This window comes from Toxorhynchites rutilus, chromosome 1 (genome assembly GCF_029784135.1).
Source record: "Toxorhynchites rutilus septentrionalis strain SRP chromosome 1, ASM2978413v1, whole genome shotgun sequence".
Taxonomy (NCBI): domain Eukaryota; kingdom Metazoa; phylum Arthropoda; class Insecta; order Diptera; family Culicidae; genus Toxorhynchites; species Toxorhynchites rutilus.
The window spans coordinates 10,818,926-10,838,110 of NC_073744.1; the positions used below are offsets into that span (position 1 = coordinate 10,818,926).

Consider the following 19,185-nt stretch of genomic DNA (forward strand, 5'->3'; position numbering starts at 1 on the left):
TTGATGTGGTGAAAAGACCCAGAGAACAGTCGAAGTTTTAGTCCTTGAAATTAGTAACATTTCCAATGAAATGCTGCTTAATTGAAGATTATTTCCCAACACACACACCGACACTGAGAAACAAAGTCATGTCAATTTAGTATCGTATAAATAATAAAATTTCGTTTGTTTCTATAGCCGTGGGAGACTGAAAATGTATTACTAAAATATCACTTTTATTCGTCTTTTTCGACGTGATTTCACAAATATCCACTGCATGCTGTCCCATTATACTCATAATCCACGGGAACTTCAATAAAATGTATGTTTTTCATTGATAAATCACTTGCTGAAAATAGCATTTCACCTAGATGTGGTAGGAAATCAAATGTAAACACAAATACTGACGTTACATTTTGAGAAATAGTTATGGCAGCGCATTCTATGGCGCTCGAAACTCCACCATCTTCACTACCATCATTCCAGGACATTGATCTCGAACAGAGAATTCGCAAACAATTTTGATCAAGGCGTTGTACTATAGGTGGACCGCAATGTCAAAATTGCTGTTCGGCCATTGCTCGTGAAAAAACAAATTTGTTTACAAAACAAGTCGTATCTTTTGGTGACAAATGCATTCGTTGGAAAAATAGCTGCTCGCGCTTTATTGTCGAATCATAACAGTGCAGAAGGATGTTTTAGTATATCTTTTCGCCTTTCTTTGCAAGCGAGTTGACATTGAAATCATAACCACACACCCAAACAAAAAGTAAATAATTCTGAAAGTTACGTCTCGCTACACGTCTCACGTCATGTCCTGAAAGTGTCAAGAACGAAACACCTATAGTTCATCATCTTGGTTTAGATTCACATTTCATTATTCCACAGCCTACTGCAACTTTATTCGCTGGCAATTAGCAAATGCGGATGAAATATTTCATCCACCTTTCGAACCGTACACCCGCGCTAATTCGAAACAGCAGGCAGGTCGATCGATTGGGTCACGTTCGATTTCTGCCAGCAATTATTTGATGCAATCTCCGAGATAATCCGAACCGCGCTTAAAGTAGTCCGTCGTGTGTGGTTCCCTCCTAGTGTCTCGGAGATACCTCGCGTTAGCATTTGCCTCGCTTATTGACTCTTGAAAAATCACACATACTTAAAACGAATATACCTGTAAGTTAATTAATAATAAATAAATAACTGTTTGTTTATTTAAATTGCGTTAGCTGTCGCAGTCGCAGTCGCACAGTCTCCGATCACGGCGGTAGACTGCTTCGTGGCGTCGAGAGAAGCGAGGCAGAAATAAAACCGGTTCCCTCGCCGGCTCTCCGACGACGGAACGACGGTGGGAATTTGTATTTGCGCGACAAACCAACGCGTTCGATCAAGTTTTCGCTCTCACACCCCTGCATCATCGTTATTATTGTTATTATTATTGCTGCGCGCGAGTACACACCACTTGTGACGAACTGCCTTGAATTAGCATACATAAATCGGGATTAAATCACTTTTCCGATCAGACAATATTTCACACGGGGGTTGAGGCTAATTTGTGGCTGCGAAAGATTGTGTGACCCATTTTCCGCGTGAACCGCGTGTGCGCTTCGCCCCCAACGTGGCGGCGGCGGCGATGGTGCAAATGATGATTATCCCCAGCGTGAGTCAACAGCAACAGTTTGCCGGTAATTGGGTGTTTGAATAAATTCGTTCGAGCCTCCTAACCATCTATCTTTATTTTTTTACGACCAATTACTCCGCCGAGGGCTCTTCGTTCCCATTTCCGGCTTATTTATGAACACGCGTGTCTCGGCTTTCGGCTCGGCAACTGATTCTGTGCCGAAACGGCGTTGTTCCGAGAGCAGTAGCGTTTCGAGGATGATTGGATAAAAATAGAGTTTGCGATGGGCGGTTGCCACAGCACGCGCTGATAAGCCGCTTGTGTCGACTGCTTGCTGATAAAATGCTTTCTGCTTGAGTTCCGTGCTTATCGCGGACTCAGTTGAGTTTCTTAACACATTTTTGAACACCACGAAATCGTTAAACAGCCTTGTTTAGCGTGCAACGCCAGGGATATGTCTTAATTACCAGAAGGCAAAAGTACCTACCCTTGTTGAATCATATGTACATCAAATAAAACGCTAAGTCATATATAAAATCAAGTTAACTCACAATCGTATTTAATAGCGATTGCTTATACAGCCATTCCATGCCGAACCGATATAGTGGTTCTCAGATTTCCGCGAAAAGTGATAGTTTTGTTCCTTATCGCAAAATATTAGGCACATATAAATGAAATCGGGATTTTTGCATTTCATACGATTTTAGGTATACACACTGTATACTTAAATTGACATCATATACGATTTTGATTCAATCCAACTTTCCTTTTGGTCATCTAAAACGCTTGATAAACGACTTAAATATATTGCACATGACGCAGGATAAAATTTCACGGTAAATTCACACGATTTTGCTCCGGACCATGTCGAGACTGCAAGAAAAAAAAACCCCTCTCTTTCGGGACCATTTTTTCCAATCACGGCATATCTCCCGTTACTAACAACTTTGCGCACGTGAAATAAGATTGTTCCACCTAGCGTGGCCAAAATCGGGCACTGGCTCCCCTCCGCCGTCGTGTCCTTCGAATCGACCCAAAACGCGATGGTCATTTCCCACAATGGCAATTAAAGCGAATCGAAGCAGCAGTAACATCCAGAAACTGCTGTTGCTCATGTTGTTCATCGGCCGACCCGCGACCGAGGAGTCTTTCCGTAACGCGACAATAAAGTAAAGCAAGCGTTAAATTGCCGCCCCGCTTGGGACTGGCCGGAGAGCGCGCGGCGGCGCGCGGTCCATATTCTGGACGGCTTGGGACGGGACAGGTTCTCAAGAGGAACTTGCTGTTTGCCATAGCCTTCCGCGGTTTGATCCCCATTGTCGCCAACGACGTCGGGAACAAGACGTCGGCGGCTCGACTCCGTCGCCCGGAGTCCCGCAATGTCACACAAATTATAAATTCTACTGAAATGAGCTATATGGCCACGTTGTCGTGCCCCCTCCTCCTCCTCCTCCTGCAGCGCAATGTTGCGCAATGATGCGCGACCAAAACGTTTCCAGTCCCGACGAGCAGAGTGTGTGAATATAACACACAGGTATCACATTCCTGCGGCCAGTGACTGGTTCTGTTTACGGCGGGGAGGAGCCCGGAGCGCGCCAGCAGGCCAGAGGCGACAGGGAAGCGAAACCTGCAATCTCGGACAGACTTGGTAACATGTTCGGGTGAAACTGAGACATACACCGAGCGATAGAACATCAACTGACACGAACATTTAAGCGCGATGGGCGAGATGGGATATCGTATAGCAAAAACAAAAAAAAAACTTCTGCCGGCAGATCAACGGCGCAGAAAATTGTACGGATAGGGTTTTCCCCGAGCCCTTATCGAGCCTTGTGCGCTCGATCGAGTTACCTCCGGGCCGCGCTGCTAGATTGGGGACCCAAATTTAGCGAGTTTTCATGAATTTTCGACTTTCATTTCTGGGACAACGCCATAACACGGAGATTTGTGTAATCGTCTCTTTCGGCGAAGAATCGGATTTCAGAAGAGGACGTTATTCGTTCCTCCCCCCTATCTCCACTCGGGGCTTTCGCTGTAAATGGACAAGCGTGCGGATCGAATTTCGTCATGTTTTATTGCGGTGTGAAACTGTTAAAACCTCGCATCCCTGCAGACCCCGCGATCCACACTGATGCGCGCGAGTTCTTCGGCACCGCTTTGATTGGAGATTTATGGCACATTTTTTGAGCCATTCTTCTCCGCGCTTCGCCCATCAGCGAGTGGAGTTTATATCGCACAGGCTTCTCAAACAGAGGGGGGGGAGATCATTTTCAAATTCGTAAATATCGAAAAGAGACCCACCGATAGAGCAATAAAATTCATCAATCGAGAGGGGGAGAGGAATTCGAGCGCGTCTGATGAATGACATCGTCGTTAGAAAGTGTAGGTGTTTTGAGTCGCGCTGTGCGGACACACAAAAGTTTGGCATTTTTAATGAACTGCCGCCCCCCTCGCCCCTCGGCACGTATCAATCACGTACGCCTCCGGTGCCCTCGCCATGGGTCATTGAAGTGGGGGTCTGTGTGATCGCTACTGAGAGAGTGATTGGAGACTGATAAAATTGCCTAGGTAAACGGCTCCGTGCGGGATATGGGTAAGAGGGAATGGGGAGACTGATTTACATCGGTGATGACAATTTGTAGCTTTTAGCTGGCTAACAAAAATTCATGGTTAAAGTATAAATTTTTCATGTTTTTTTTTCTATGGAGAGGAATACCCAGATGATTGGATTTATGGTTTTCAGCAGTTGGAATGAATCAACAATTCAATGGATGACTTTGATTGTTCGTAGTTGGCAACGCGGGATTCGACCCGAGTTTGAGATTGAGATTGTTGCTATAAGGCAATACGGATATAAGCGTTGTGATATAATTCTAGTACGTGCATTTTTGCCGAGAAAATGTAGCTGAAATTGGGCTTACGAATCATGGTTCTGCTTGACAAACGTGTTTATTAGAAAGATTGAAAAAGACTATAGATTTATAGCATTTACCAAAAAATTCGTCATATTTACTAATTATTTATCTCAGTGTAGCAACAATGAAGGTATATTATTTTGAATAATTTTCAACCAAGTTTAAGTTATATGTTAAATCAACGTTGAACCTACTGCTTATACAGTGTTATACAGACCGGTGAGACATTTGTTTACCATTATAATCGCGTACTATGAACGGGTAATTCGTCCGGCAAAAAATGACTAATCATTGGTAGTATTTCCCAAAAAGATCGTCATATATACCATTTTTTCTGTGAGTGTATAAATGGTGGAAGCGAAATATTTCACTCGGCACTTTGAAACCAAGGTGTTCAAAAAACACTGTATCAGTGTGGAGTAGTAGGCGAGGAAAATTTTGATCTGTGAACAAGAGTGATGTTATCAATAATTCTCGCGTAACTTTTGAAAAGGTCCTATGTAACATTTACATCAATTCGAGAAAAACGACGTTTACAAGCAGAACATTGTTCCGCGAATGGTTTTAAAAGGAATCTATCATCATCACTATTTTAGTTTAAAATTGAAGGTGAAAAAGATAGATGTTTGAAGGATTGTTATCACAATGCATTCAATGATTGATAACAAATAGTGTGCATCAATTAACTAGATTTGTTTGCATTTGTTACATACGACCTTTTCAAAAGTTACGCGAGAATTGCATTGAAAACTAGGTTTATATGGAAGAAATGAATAAATGATTCTAGACTACTGTTGCATTCAAATTTTTATCAGATTTTCAAAGGCTAATAACGGATTCAGATTTTTGATAAATCAAGATTTTCTAGTTTTTGATGCCGAATAAGCCAAAATTTAGGTTCAGTTATATGTTTCAAATTTTGTACTCAAAACTAGATTAAAGATTTTAATGAACAGGATCATGTAATTGACTGAATAAAGTTTGAAGTAACCAGTGAGCACTAAGTAACAGCCCCAAATTAACACTATATCCGCATACAGAATAGCGAACAAATTTTTGCTATGCTTCACATGCTCATATAGGGCCTTTGAAATGCTTACTGCTCTTAATGCAAGTTTCTAATGCTTAGATAGGGTACAATAGAAACGTCAAGTTGTTCTGCGTCTGTCTGTACAACTTCGAAGAATCATTCACGGGACAATGTTCGGAATGAGAAGTAAATGTAATACGAAAATTATTCGATGAGACATCTGCTTTTTTTCTCTCGTGTCTTTGCTGCTTGGGCTTTCGTTGATACAGAAGAATGAGTTGAAAATAGTCGCGTTTCATTCACTAGTCAGTCAGTCAAAAATCCATTGCTCATTAAGAGCCCTATATTAACATTAGCGATAGTAATGCTTTTGGACCCGAAATAAATATTGTTATTGATACGTCAATTTTTTTTAAATAAATGAAATCTGTTGTGCATTTTCATGCATTTTCAAATGTTTGCGAGAAAAGCTGCCAGACACACCCATTTCGTTTCACTTGTAAATAAATGTGCGTAGGTCGACTTTCTTAAAAATATTCACCATAATTCTAGAATCCGATCGCAAATGAATGAATGAATAAAACCCACTTTTGAATCCTGAAATCCGATGTTGCGTTTGCAGCAATACAAATTAACGTGATCCAAAACGTTTTTTTTCGTCCAGTTGGTTTCTTGTTTTGGTCTTTATCTGAATATGAGTTGAGAATAATCTCTTTAAGTGGAGTAGAAGCGAACGAAATAAGCATCTTCAGTGCATGCAAGGTGAATTTGTGCAACACTTCATACAAGGCTCAGTTATACAGCAGAGCTTCCCGTTCATGGCGATATATTCAGAACTGATCTTTCGGCACCAATTTCTGATCTTTATATTCGCTTATATATTGTCTTGACACAGAGCCAAATGCAAGAAGATTGTTTTGAATTGGCTCGCGTGTCCTAAGGCATCAAGTTTAGCGAGTTCAGATGCTCAAAGTTTTCTGCTGGACGCATTTGAATAGATTTTTTTTTCTTGAGTTTTGTCAAACATTTCGAACTTGTCCTCCAGTTCCAAAACGCACTTGTCCTCCAGTTCCTGTGCACGGCAGTGTAGAAAAGCAGCGGCCTTGGATCTGAGCCCTTTCATTTGGACAGTTTCTTGAATAATCATGAATATTTACAAGCATTAATAAGCATATTTTAACCAATAATTCTGACAGGATTTTACTTGCAACGACTCATCGATGAATAGTACAATAAACATTAAGGGAGGGGCCTGCTCTGGGAGGTTTCAAAAATACGTTTCTGCTTTTATGGGGGAAAAATTGAACTCTCGAAATCTACGAAAAACAAACAAACATGTATAGAATAAAATGTTTGCAACATTTGGTTAGCATGAAAATGTTTAAATTTGAAGTTTCCCAATGGGACAAAAGATATAACTCACAATTTCGTGTCTGGAATAAAGGAAACCAAACAGAGATGTCCATATTATAATTTTCCTTCTAAGTGAACTAGAACCAGAATAAATAAAAAAAAATTGGGGGGTTTGTGAACAAAAATGTAATTTTTCAGAAAAAAATGTAATTTTCGACACCAACTCTGAGAAATTACAAAAAATTCCAGCGCTTTTTTGTATGCAGCGTATTTTGTTCACACGAGCTTTCTTCACTTTTTGTATTAAAGTGGCTTTTCATTCGATTCTAGCACAAGAGCTGACATCGTAAACAAGCATCGCTGCCGATGAATTCGATTTGCATTCGTGATGCAAAAAAAACTGATTACAGATATATCATCGTTCGGTACTAAAAGGGTTAATGTTTGAATCATCAAATATATTATGTCTTTTTTAACTTAGAATTTTTCTGGATGTACTGAGTGCATCTGTCAAACGTACATGTGTCGTAAGCAGAGATGCCAGGTTTGAAGACATGTCTTCATTTTGAAGACATTAAGATGTATGTGAAGATAGTTTCAGTGAGATAGTGTATGCTGGTTTTTTAAATATATTGTTTCCATAAAATATCTACTCTTGGTTGAAAATATCGATAGAAGAAGTAAGACTTTCGTCTCAGTGTCATTCTCTCGCTTTTTACAGCCACTTCACAAATCGGAGGATTTAACAATGTTACACACCGTTTCGATAATTAGTTTTACGGATATGGTTTGAGTTACAATCAAAACCTTTAAGCCGAAATACACAAATTGAGTTATTTATGAAAATTGTATGACGAATGAGAGTCATCCAATAATATTTTTTTCGGCATTTAGGCCCACCTTTATGAAACGATCATACTTCCGTTTTTGTGGAAGAATTGGGGCGATATTCACTCAATCAACGGTTTACAAACACAATTATCAGTTTTAAACTCATAAAACTTAATTAGTTGCTGCGCAATACGTTCTTTGTTCACATTTATTGGAATAAACTTCGAAACCTCAAGAAAAGTTAACTGAAACGTGCTATATAACAATATCAATTGAAATAAACATGAATTTATTTCAATTGATATTGTTATTGGAGGTTATGAATTTTTGTTTCCTCCAATATGGTTGTGAAGACATTTGAAGACATTTTTCGTAGCATGTGAAGACATCTGAAAAAATTACCTGGCATCCCTGCATGTGTCGTAAGCAGCTTGAAACGTCTCGTTGCTGAAATATTTCCGAGCTATGAATATTGATTCGAGTGCATGTGTTCTGATCTCATGTTACTCGAGCCAAATGTAGATGTTTTATACTTTAATTCATTTTTGTTGAATGGTCGGTAGATTTTTGTCACCATAAACGGATCGAAACAATTCATCTGGTGTTTTCAATGATTCTCTGAATCTAACACCGAAATTCCTCAGATAAATAACTCATGATTGCTATGCAAACTGTAATTTAAATTCATATTCAACTTCAGCGAAGATAAATCATCGCCGGATGATCCCACGGATCGATGTGGTGTGAGTCAAGCACACCACCCGGGCCAAGTGCAAATCAGCTGCTCAAATCAGGCTGCCGCTTCGCCTACCGAAAAAACAAAGCTAAACAAGACAGAAGAAGAAGAAAAATCCACCGAAAGCGAAAACCACTCATGTAACTTATTTGTATAATGAAATCAACGCACACCTCATCATTACACTCTCAACAACGCGTTTTGGTTGGCGCGTATGAATTGATGCTGCGGCTTCCCATCGCAGAGCATCGCAATGCCGCTGATGATTGTATGTTTGCGCGCGCAAAGGCTCTTAACCTTGACTAATTGATACCTGCGCATACGCGCGCATGTGCGAGCCAGCGATTGGTGGTTTCCTCCTTTCCGATCGGGGCAGAAAACAGTTCCGAAACAGCCTCCGTCATCATCATCTTTTTCGTCTTCGACATTATTATCGTCACCAGCGGTGAGGCGAAATTACTGTCGCCAAAATCACATACCACGGCTCTGATGACACATTTAAGCAAATTGAACCCGCGAAGCGGGCAGTCGTAAAACGGATTAAAGTTAATATCTGTTATTACTGACTAATTGATTGCGGTATAATAAATAACAATCGCCGGATCTCTCTCTCTCTCTTTCGTCGCGATACAAATCTGAACCGAGTTCCTCTTTGAGGGGGGAATAAAAAATTAGTACCACTTTTTAACTGTCTGCATCGTGTGGCATCAATACTAATCGGCGCTTTTTGTTGCCTTTCTCCGTTGTTCTATTTTCGCTTTCCAGGTTTCCTCGTCGGGCTTCTTCGAGATGCAAATTCTGGAGATAGCCAACACCAACAGCCATCTACTGTCCGGATATTGCTGCGGTCTGCCGCCGGAGAAGCAGCGAACCCAAACGACCGGTAATTTTAGTCTCCCTTTCTATACTTCGTTACAACACTGTAACGATCCGATTCTGTGGTTTATGTGAACATTGTTTGTTTTTGTTTCATTCTATGTGTGTAGGATGTCCGGCATGTGCAACGGCGTTCAGCCTGTGCCTGAAGGAATACCAGGGTACAACATCGTCGTCGAGTGCGCAGCTGCAGCAGCAGCTCAAAAACGGAGGCCACCAGCAGCAGGCCCACCAGCGGGGGGAAACGCTGGAACCGCAACCGTCCGCCATGTACGGATGTGCGTTCGGGAACGCCAGCACGCCCGTGCTGGGCGGATCGAGCTTCGTCCTGTCCGACTCGGAAGTCGGTCGCGTCACGCTACCCTTCACGTTCCGGTGGACGGTGAGTTATGCTATTGTTTTTTTTTTGAGGAGGGTTCGTCGCTTGTGACAGTCTTCCGAGAGAATCGTCGTTTTCGGGCATATTTCCGGGCTGCTAGCGAATACAGATTGATCTCGACGAAATCTCTAATGACGACAGATGAAATACTCGGCCTTATTCTGCGTGGCGTGTGAGGTGAGATGACAATTGTCACTTATGTCACGCGATTCCACCAGGCGTATGCCGTGAGAAATCTCACTTGAATGAACTCTCACTTTATTCCCGCTCTCAAATATACGTGACGATTGTCACATGAACTGGGATTTCTAGGTGACAATCGTCGACATGTCTTGAGGTGTCGACAGTGCATGAAAACAAATGAAAAATTGAAGAGGAATAATAAGTGTTTTTTGGGTCGTATAGAATCGATAGTAATGGTATTATATGTATCAATAAATTCAATTTATCTTCAATTTTCACAGTACGAGAGACAAATTGCAAGTAGTTTGTTTTTTTTGTTGTGAAAGCGGTAGTGAGTCTGTTATTCCTCAATTGGACGAATAAGCACACCGAAATTATTTTCATTTCATGAAATCTATTTATTTTCTCTAAAATGTATCTATCACATGGATCTTGTGTTTCATCTATCTATCCGCGAGTCATCGTCACCGAACTGCATATCCATTTCAGAAGCCGTGGTATATGCCCGAGCCGGAGCCAGAGCAACAATTTAACACTGAGAGTGCAGAGAGCAGCAGCAACTACGACCAAAACAAACAAAAATGCTAAACTTTACAGGATGCAATCAACTGTTTCACCAAATCTAAATCAAATACCTGCAAATTCGGCAGAATGTCCTGATACACTAACAACAGGCCAGGTTAAATCAGATCTATAGATACGGTACTGACTGCAGCAAAACAAATATCTGACCTCTCTGAGCGAAACAAATAAAATTCTGGGATGCCAGATGTTTTTTCTCAAATATATGCGATAAAAATTTGAAATATTTGTAAATATGTGCTAATGTCTGACATACTGACCAGCTTCGTTTATCATATGGAATCAATAATGTTTTGTCACTATTTTAAATAGCCTGCAGCAGGAATAAAAGGTTGTGATAAAAGTTAAATGTCTGCAAATTCGTGAACACATGTGCGAATGTGGCATCTTTGATCAGATTTGGCAACCAGCAGAATGAACGCCTTGTCACTTGCTGTTCATCCTCTCACATACATCAAATGAACCTCTCACGGCATCCGAAACGACTGTAGGAATAGAGTGAGGAGAGTTGCGTGATGGTGATGTGACAATTGTCATCTCACCTCAGAATCAGGCCGACTCATGTTTTGAGAAGTTCTAACAGTTGACAAATCAAAAGAAACCGAATCATTAATAAATTCGAAAATTCTCGTAGACGAATTCAAGCTTCATATATGCTTGAACATATCAATTCAGGTAGCCTAAATATAACAAAGGTTGAGCGTATTAACAGATGGTGTTCGGACGAGTCATACGAAAACGTTTTTTTTGTCAATCTGCTTTGAAAACAACAGATCAAACTAGAAATGTATTTTTAAAATTATTTCATTTATATATCATTTATTTTATTATTTATCCTTAAAAAACCGTTCCCATTCTGTTCCAAATTTCAGTTCATTGGCGTGAGTTCCTTGAAATGATCTATTCAAATCCCACTTCTGTTCATAATTTGAATTCATTTTCTCTCGCCTCTTCCAAATCACACGGTCTTTCAAATATTTCGCGAACTTCCTAATAATTTTCAGCAACTTTATTTCTTCAACTTTCTACAAATCCCACTTTTACAATTTTCCAACGGCACCTTTGTTTAAATATCTGCTTTTGTTGTCCACAAAGAATGTTTGTTTTTAATCTGAGACAAGACATGACAATAGGGGACCGATTCCGGACCACTTTTTCTGTCAAACTCGGACCACTTGCAACTCGCCTTCGGATTGGCTGATGAGTAAAATAATTAACAAAGATAAATATACAAATATGGGATTTCCAACATTTTCACAGTGTTGCCAAATATATTCAAAATTGAATAATTGTGGCATTCACATTTCAATTTAGCGATATTTTCTATAATGGATTTTTTTTGTATATTTTCGTTTCTATTACGTCCGGTGTTCAGTTCCCGAAGAGAAGGAAACATTGCATCGGAATTTCCACCCTACATCTTTTCGGGATTCTTTTGCCATCTAGCATAGCATAATAGCAGTGACCTAATAGAGAAGAGCATTTAATTATTTTCCAACCGTGAAGCAGTTAGCAATATAATTATAATCTAATAACAAATAACAACCAAGGCAGCAGAAAAGTATTTAAAATCATATTGGAACTTGAATAAACCATACATACCTACAGAAAAAAACCTGAATAAACGCTCTGTTATTATTTGGGAATGTATGATTTTATCAATATTTCAGTACTGTTAGTATTTGAACGATATCAAAGTTAAATTATAAGGCCTTATTTCCGTATACACTCCACGGTGTCGATATCTGGAAACGAAATAAGCTTTTAACAAGTTTTACTACTCGGCCCGAAGGCACTTTTAAATTGTTAAAACCTGAATGAAAATTTTTACTTGGCGTTATTTATTTACTTGAAGAACGTCTTTCTTACCCTAACTTGACCTGTTTTCTATACACTTTCCGATATTCTCATTACTCATTATAATATAAAATAATCTTCAGATACAATTTTTGTGCGAGATTATTTTACCAAATGAAGAAAGCAAAGTTTTCCATTCACAATCAACACTAATTTGATACGGAGAAGTTAATTTTGACGTGGGACTACGTCTAACCGGAGTATATGGGGGGTAAAATGAAAACCTAAACATAGAACAAGCAGGAAAAAAATGAAAGATTCCGAATGCTTATAACTCAAACATTTCTTACTGGATCGACAAGATGTTTGTATTAATTGATAGGGAATATTTCTACGCTTCTATCGCAATTAATAAAATGTTATTTTTCATTAGATAAACAATAGAATAACTGTAAAATGTTAAGCGTTAGCTAAACGCCCTAACTGCCTCATTTTGATTGGCCCGATCTACGGTTTCCCTAACACAGCCATCAAAACCGAGCAGCTTTGGGGAAATCGACAATGCAAATACATGAAAGTCAGGGGTATTTTTGTTCCGACTGAAATGTGTTTCCCTATCACAGACTTCAAATCCATGGAGCGTGAGGAAATCGGCATTGCAAATACATGAAAGTCGGGGGTATTTTTGTTCCGACCGAAATGTGTTTCCCCAACACAGACTTTAGAACCAAGGTGTCTGAGCAAATTCGTCCAAGTCGGGTGCATTTTTGTTCTGACTGAAATGCGTTTGCCTAACACAGACCTCAAAACCAAGATATCTGGGGAAATCAGCTCAGCAAATAAATGCAAACTGCGTGTACTTTTATACTCGCTTGCCTTTGTGCAAACTAGAGTATGTTTCCTTAAAATGGTCTTCCGAGGGTACTTCTGCACTCGCATGTTTTTTTTGCACTCCGAAAAGTGTTTTCCAAACACGGATTACAAAAGCGGGTACGAACACCACGCTTTGGCTCGGTTATTCAAGATTGCATTGAAGGATATGCCTTCATATCTTCTGCTCACTGAATTTCTACGCATACCATTTGATGATTAGGCAAAATGTTGTTAACCATTTACTGCGATAACGCCTTTTGATTAAGCAATATGTGTTCGACGTACATGTCAAAATCGAAACTGAGTGCCTGAAGTTCATCAAATCAAGCAATTTCGCCGTTCGAGGAATACGTACACTTGAGAGATGCAATCTTCAGAAGGAAACGTAAAATAAAATAATCGTTGATAATTCTTCCGTTCACATATTTTGTCCTAGGCATCATACCAAACGTTAAGGGACTGTCATTTGTAACGAAGAACATAATCTATCACAATGCATGAATTGACCTTATATAGAATCATACATTATTTTTACTCACAAAGCAAATATATTGAATTCAATTGAATTCTGGAATTGTTTCATTCAATCAAAAATTTAATCAATACAAACGAATGATTGCTATGTTAAGGTAGTCCCACGTCAACCTTGCGGTTGTATCATAGATATAACCCACCCATTTTTTTCATTCATAATTTCTATTTGAAGAGTGTTCATTCTACCTGAAAACCCATCATTTTCTCTAACTCGTAAAAAGAAATTTAATGGCGTGTCGTCCATTCCGTTTTCATCGTGGAGTGTAAACGATAATGCCCGTAATCTCTTGATAAATAAAATGAACTTTGAATTTAATTCATATATTTCAACATATCATACTCCTACTAACAAATCTACGTTTTCTAGTTTTCTTTATCTCTTCACATTTGATTTTTTGGATACCAAAATAACAGGAAAATACTTATTTTTTAAAATATGTGATATTCGGTTGGAAGATTAAAGTGCGATTCACATACAACATATACGTCACGTTCACGTCCCGTCACGTCACGATACGTCAATGATTCTACCATGCAATTCTCATGAAAACATTCACATACACCAGCAGCGTAACGACCCGTCAGCATACGTTCAACGAAAACGACCGGCAGGGTTTGTAGAAAAGAATAATTGACGGAGACGGACGGCTCGTTTGGTTTTTGTCTGGGCTTTGTGTCTCGGCTTTTGTTTTGATTTGGTTGTACAGTAATTTACATCTACATCGACATTAAGCTAATTGAAGAGATCTGTGATGCAACACGTTTAATTAGACATTTTTACCTCTAGTTGGACATTTTTGTAAATATTGAGTTCGGGCCCCACATTGAAAGTCGCCACCAGTCGCAAATGTCCAATTACTGGTCAAAGCCGACTCCAATGCGACACTGAGTGGTGCCTCAGCATATCGCTTTATAAGTAACTTACTGTACTTTTTATGCCAACATATCTCTTAGCTCCAAATCTCGGAGTGAAAATCATTCGCGACTAGTTGAAAGAATTATTCTATTTATTATTATTGTTGCATAAGGGTCGGACTACGGGGTTTAAGCATTTAAATAATTGAATTCAAGGATTCTTATTGAATTTTTCAAAATTTAGAACTGATTCTAGGCATGCTGATTTGAAAGAGGGCATTGCAATTTAAAATTGTTGTAGGTGGCGACACCATGAATAAAATTAAATAAATCATTCGTTTGGCATTTGACGTGACGGTGCGGGTGGAAGCATTGACTGCATGTATGAATTGGTGGAGACATTGACGAAACGTATACGTTCTTCTCCGTAACGTGCTATGTGAATCGCACATAATACAAAAAAATGATCCAACTCAGAAAATACATGATACGAAGAACACATTTTTTTCATGGGAAAATAATCTTCCGAAATTTTATAACATTTGGCAACCTTCACATCTCGCTTCCCTGTTATCTAGCACTTGGTCGAAGAAAATGCAGAAGGAAGAGTAAGAAGCCAGTTGTCACGTCTTGTCTTAGTTTTTAACAAGGCGCCTAGAAGTATATACTAAGGTGGGCCAACTTGCTAAAACCACTCTTCAGCCATCTTGGAAGTCTACTGTGTTTTGTTTGTAAACAAAACACAATACGCTATTGCCGAAGCTCGCTCGTGATCAGTCTGTCTCTTTCACGCTACAAGCAAATAATTCCCCTTCTACTTTCTTCCGTGCTGTTTTCATATACCGCTCCCCTAACCAACTTAGTGACGAAACGGCCTCACCTAGTACCATAGACCCGTCTTGGTTTTTAATTTACCCTTTCTCTCTTTGACATTTCTCACTCCGTTCGTACACTGAGAGGAATAGTTAGTAAATACGACGAATTTTTTGGTACATGTTACCAATTCTCTAGTCATTTTCTACCCTACTAATCATTGGTACATATTACGAAAGAAAAATGGTAGGCACAAACGTCAAACAAACTACGATTTGTTGGTCCAACATTGGTGCCATATCAGTGAAAATTTTGCTTCTCATTTGTGAGAGATAATCATTAGGGATAATAAAAATGTTTTTTAACAATTATTTTTAATTTAAAATAATAATATATCACTTATTCTATGAGCAGCGTACACGAGGAAAGTTCCCGTTCCTCTTCCTGCTGCATCGCTCTAGTTTGCATTATTTAGGGAGTGTTTGTTCTCTCGTGTCTCTATGAAAAAAAGAAATACATATGTTAATAATATTAAATATGTATATATGTAATGAAACGTAACATCAACAAAATGCTTACCTCCGAATCGCTTCATCTCCAAAATAGAAATGGCGATTGCAAAGTGCGCACATCACAGATGTTAGGTATGACAAAAAAACAAAGTTACTAATGGTATGAAGTAAAATCTACGAATCTCTGGTAGGAACGTTCATTGCGTCTGACATTGCTTTTACGCAATTTTGGTAATATTTACAAAACATTTGTATATTTTACCAATGTTTTGGCTACTAAAGATTTGGTAATTGCTTTTACTAAACTATTTCTCCAGTGTATTCTCATCGACCAAAGTCTACTGCGATGCGACAAGAACAGCACCAGTGTGGCCAGAGCAGATGGACAAGGGAGCAACTGATTCCGACATATACCGTTAAAATTTATATTGAAGGTCAGAAAATTCCGGAAAGTGTTTCAATCTTCCGGATATATACCAGGGCTCGACACTATGTTTACCCGGTAAGAATGTGCACCAAATGCCTAAGATATGGTCACAAAGAAAAGGCATGCAAATGAAATAAAATTCACTGCACCAACTGTGGTTTAGCAATGTATGTGTCATACATTGCATTTTGAATGAGAGCAAAAGTTTTGGTGGGGGTAAGAATAGGGTTGAAAAAAGGGGATCTATTTTCACACTTGCTCAACATTCGCGCTGTTGGTCGCAAACAGATTCTATTGATTCCGATATTCTCCTAATAAATATAAGCAAACAGATTAAATCTATTACATTCAGAGATAAAATTCTCCAGAAACAAAATGGAAACGCAAAGAAACCTAATTTTCATGCAACATAATATAACTAGAATATCTGATACGAGCAAATCACTTGAAAATTTCTATGTGACTAACAGTATAGAGATTGCCCTTCTTCAGGAAATTTGGATAAAATAAAATGAAGAAATCAATTTCCAGGTTACAACTATATTAAAACTGTGCAGCCATCCGGGTACACCATAAGATTCGAAGAACTCCAGATACAACACATAGACCCTCTGGAAGCGATTGCAATGAAAGACATTGAATACCGCACCAGAACTCCTAGTTATTTCAATTTACATCCCTCCGTCACCAATAAATAACAGTGACAGCAAACAACCTCTTCGGAAGCTCTTTGAGTTTATGGGAAGGTCAAATTTACCTACTATCATAGCAGGGAATTTTAACGTACATAGTCGAGTCTGGAACGCACATCATCTCACGTGTTCCAGAGCAAAACTGGTGACAAATCGCATAGATAATACGCACCCAATAATCTTGAACGACGATTCACCATTGATTTATCGATACATCCAACCTAACGTTGGCAGAAAACATTTCATCTTCGACAGAAAAAAAAAGCTTTTTCGTGTCCTAAAGGGTTAAATGAACGGATAAAAGCATCTGTTTCAAAAGCTTTAAACTGATTGTATGTATGGGAGCAGACATCCCTTCCTCTCGGGGATCGAACCAAGGGTCCGGTTGGAATGCAAGGCTGTTTTACGCGACCACGCTATCCGCACAGCTACTGGTGCTGTTCCATAAATGCGTGATAAAATTACACCCCATTATAAAATGAAGTTGGAATGTGTTTTTTAAGAGCAAAAAGGGGAGGATAAACGTGAATCTATATCTTCCTCGATCTGGGCTGTGCATGTGGCAAAGTATGCGAAAAGCTTTAATGCGTGCTTATTTGCAATGTGTCTTTTGTTTCGCTCGCTCATATTGCGCTTATATTGCTATAACCTATATATTGTACAAATTATATACCAATATGGGTAGATAGCGCTTTTTCTGTTATTTCTAGGCTCTTTATCCGGGATGCCAAAACATGTGCTAAAAATTAATTTTGGGAGTAGTAACATCAACTCTAGCAAATAAAATGGATTGAAAAATTCTAGACGAGGATTTTAACAGTAATCCTAAAATAATATTATTTGAAATACGGGAAAAAATACAACAAGAGTACAAAATATTTGAAAAAGAAAAAAATATTGAGGATATCAACTACTTTGACATTATCAAAATGGTGTCGTCACATGATATAGTCCCACTTTTTGCGGAACGAATACAGAAATTCAAATACACTATCAGGAGCGAAAAACATACACCAAAAGCTTGGTGTAATAGCGTTATCAACGAGCAATTAAAATTGAAAAACAGATATCTGATCACACATTTTAGAAATCAAATGTATTAAAACTATTTGTATTACAAAAAGTCCAAAGACAAGCTTAAACAATTAATACGAAAATCCTCCTGGGACGACTGGCATTACTTGATTAATTCAATAACGCCAAGTGTCAATAATAATCAATTGTGGAATACAATCAAAAATCTCAGTGGTGGTTGCACCGGGAAAAATAATGTACACTTCATAAACGACAGGAGCTTAGCAACAGAGTTTATGCAGAATAACTTTCCGAAAATATCACACACATACAATTCACTGAAAACCAAATACATATATTGAAAAAATGTTAGTGAACAGAAAACATGGAACTTGTGCCTACCTCCGAGCACCATATAAACACCTTTGGACGGGTTCGACCTCTTGAGAAGGAAGTTGGTGCTGAACGTCAGTGGAAGAATGTGGATGTGTGTGTGTAAGAAATATGTAAACAGAAACATAGATTGCAGTGGCTAAAAATTAATTGGATTACTATCAAACATAAGTGAATTGGAAAGTATAGAGTGGAAATTAAATTGAAACAGATTTGTGGAGATGCGGAATTTAAGAATCACGAATAAGTAGTAGTCGAAGAAGTGTACAAGCGTAAGATAAAAAAAAGGTTCGTTTATTTTGAAACACTTGATCAAAATCAAACAATTAACTATAACTATAAATGTAAGTGAAAATGTAAACCTGAAAAGAACAAGAAAGTAATCAAAAATATTTTAGTTAAACGCTGCTATCAATAGCTCAGAAAACCAAAAAAGAACACACAGAAGGATCAAACCCACAGGATACGCAATCTACGATAAAACATTCTATAGTGGAAGACTGAATTTACAAATCACAATCATGATTGCAGAATTAATAGCCATACTGAAAGCAATTATTCAAAATATAGAAAAGGCAGTGATTTTCACAACAGTTAACTGGCTTTTAAGGAGAAACCAAAATAAGAATTTATGGAAATAAAACCAGCGTTTCACTATAATTACACGATAAAGAACTATGAATCTCGGTCACAATCAGTAAAATACATTGAAACGTTACAACACTTGGCTGTTATGGATCGACAGGTCTGCGTCAGAAACGAGAATTTTGTGTTTTAAATAAGATGAAGC

The 19,185-nt window shown here is 38.6% G+C and overlaps 1 protein-coding gene across 1 annotated transcript in view; it reads left to right on the plus strand.

Moving 5' to 3' along the window:
• Positions 1-19,185, plus strand: part of LOC129766974 (protein serrate) — a 162,466-nt gene that overhangs the window by 32,802 nt on the left and 110,479 nt on the right. Inside the window, exons 2-3 of the mRNA XM_055767572.1 lie at positions 9,231-9,348; positions 9,452-9,723. Coding sequence (XP_055623547.1) covers positions 9,231-9,348; positions 9,452-9,723 — 390 coding nt within the window. The remainder of the gene's footprint in view (positions 1-9,230; positions 9,349-9,451; positions 9,724-19,185) is intronic.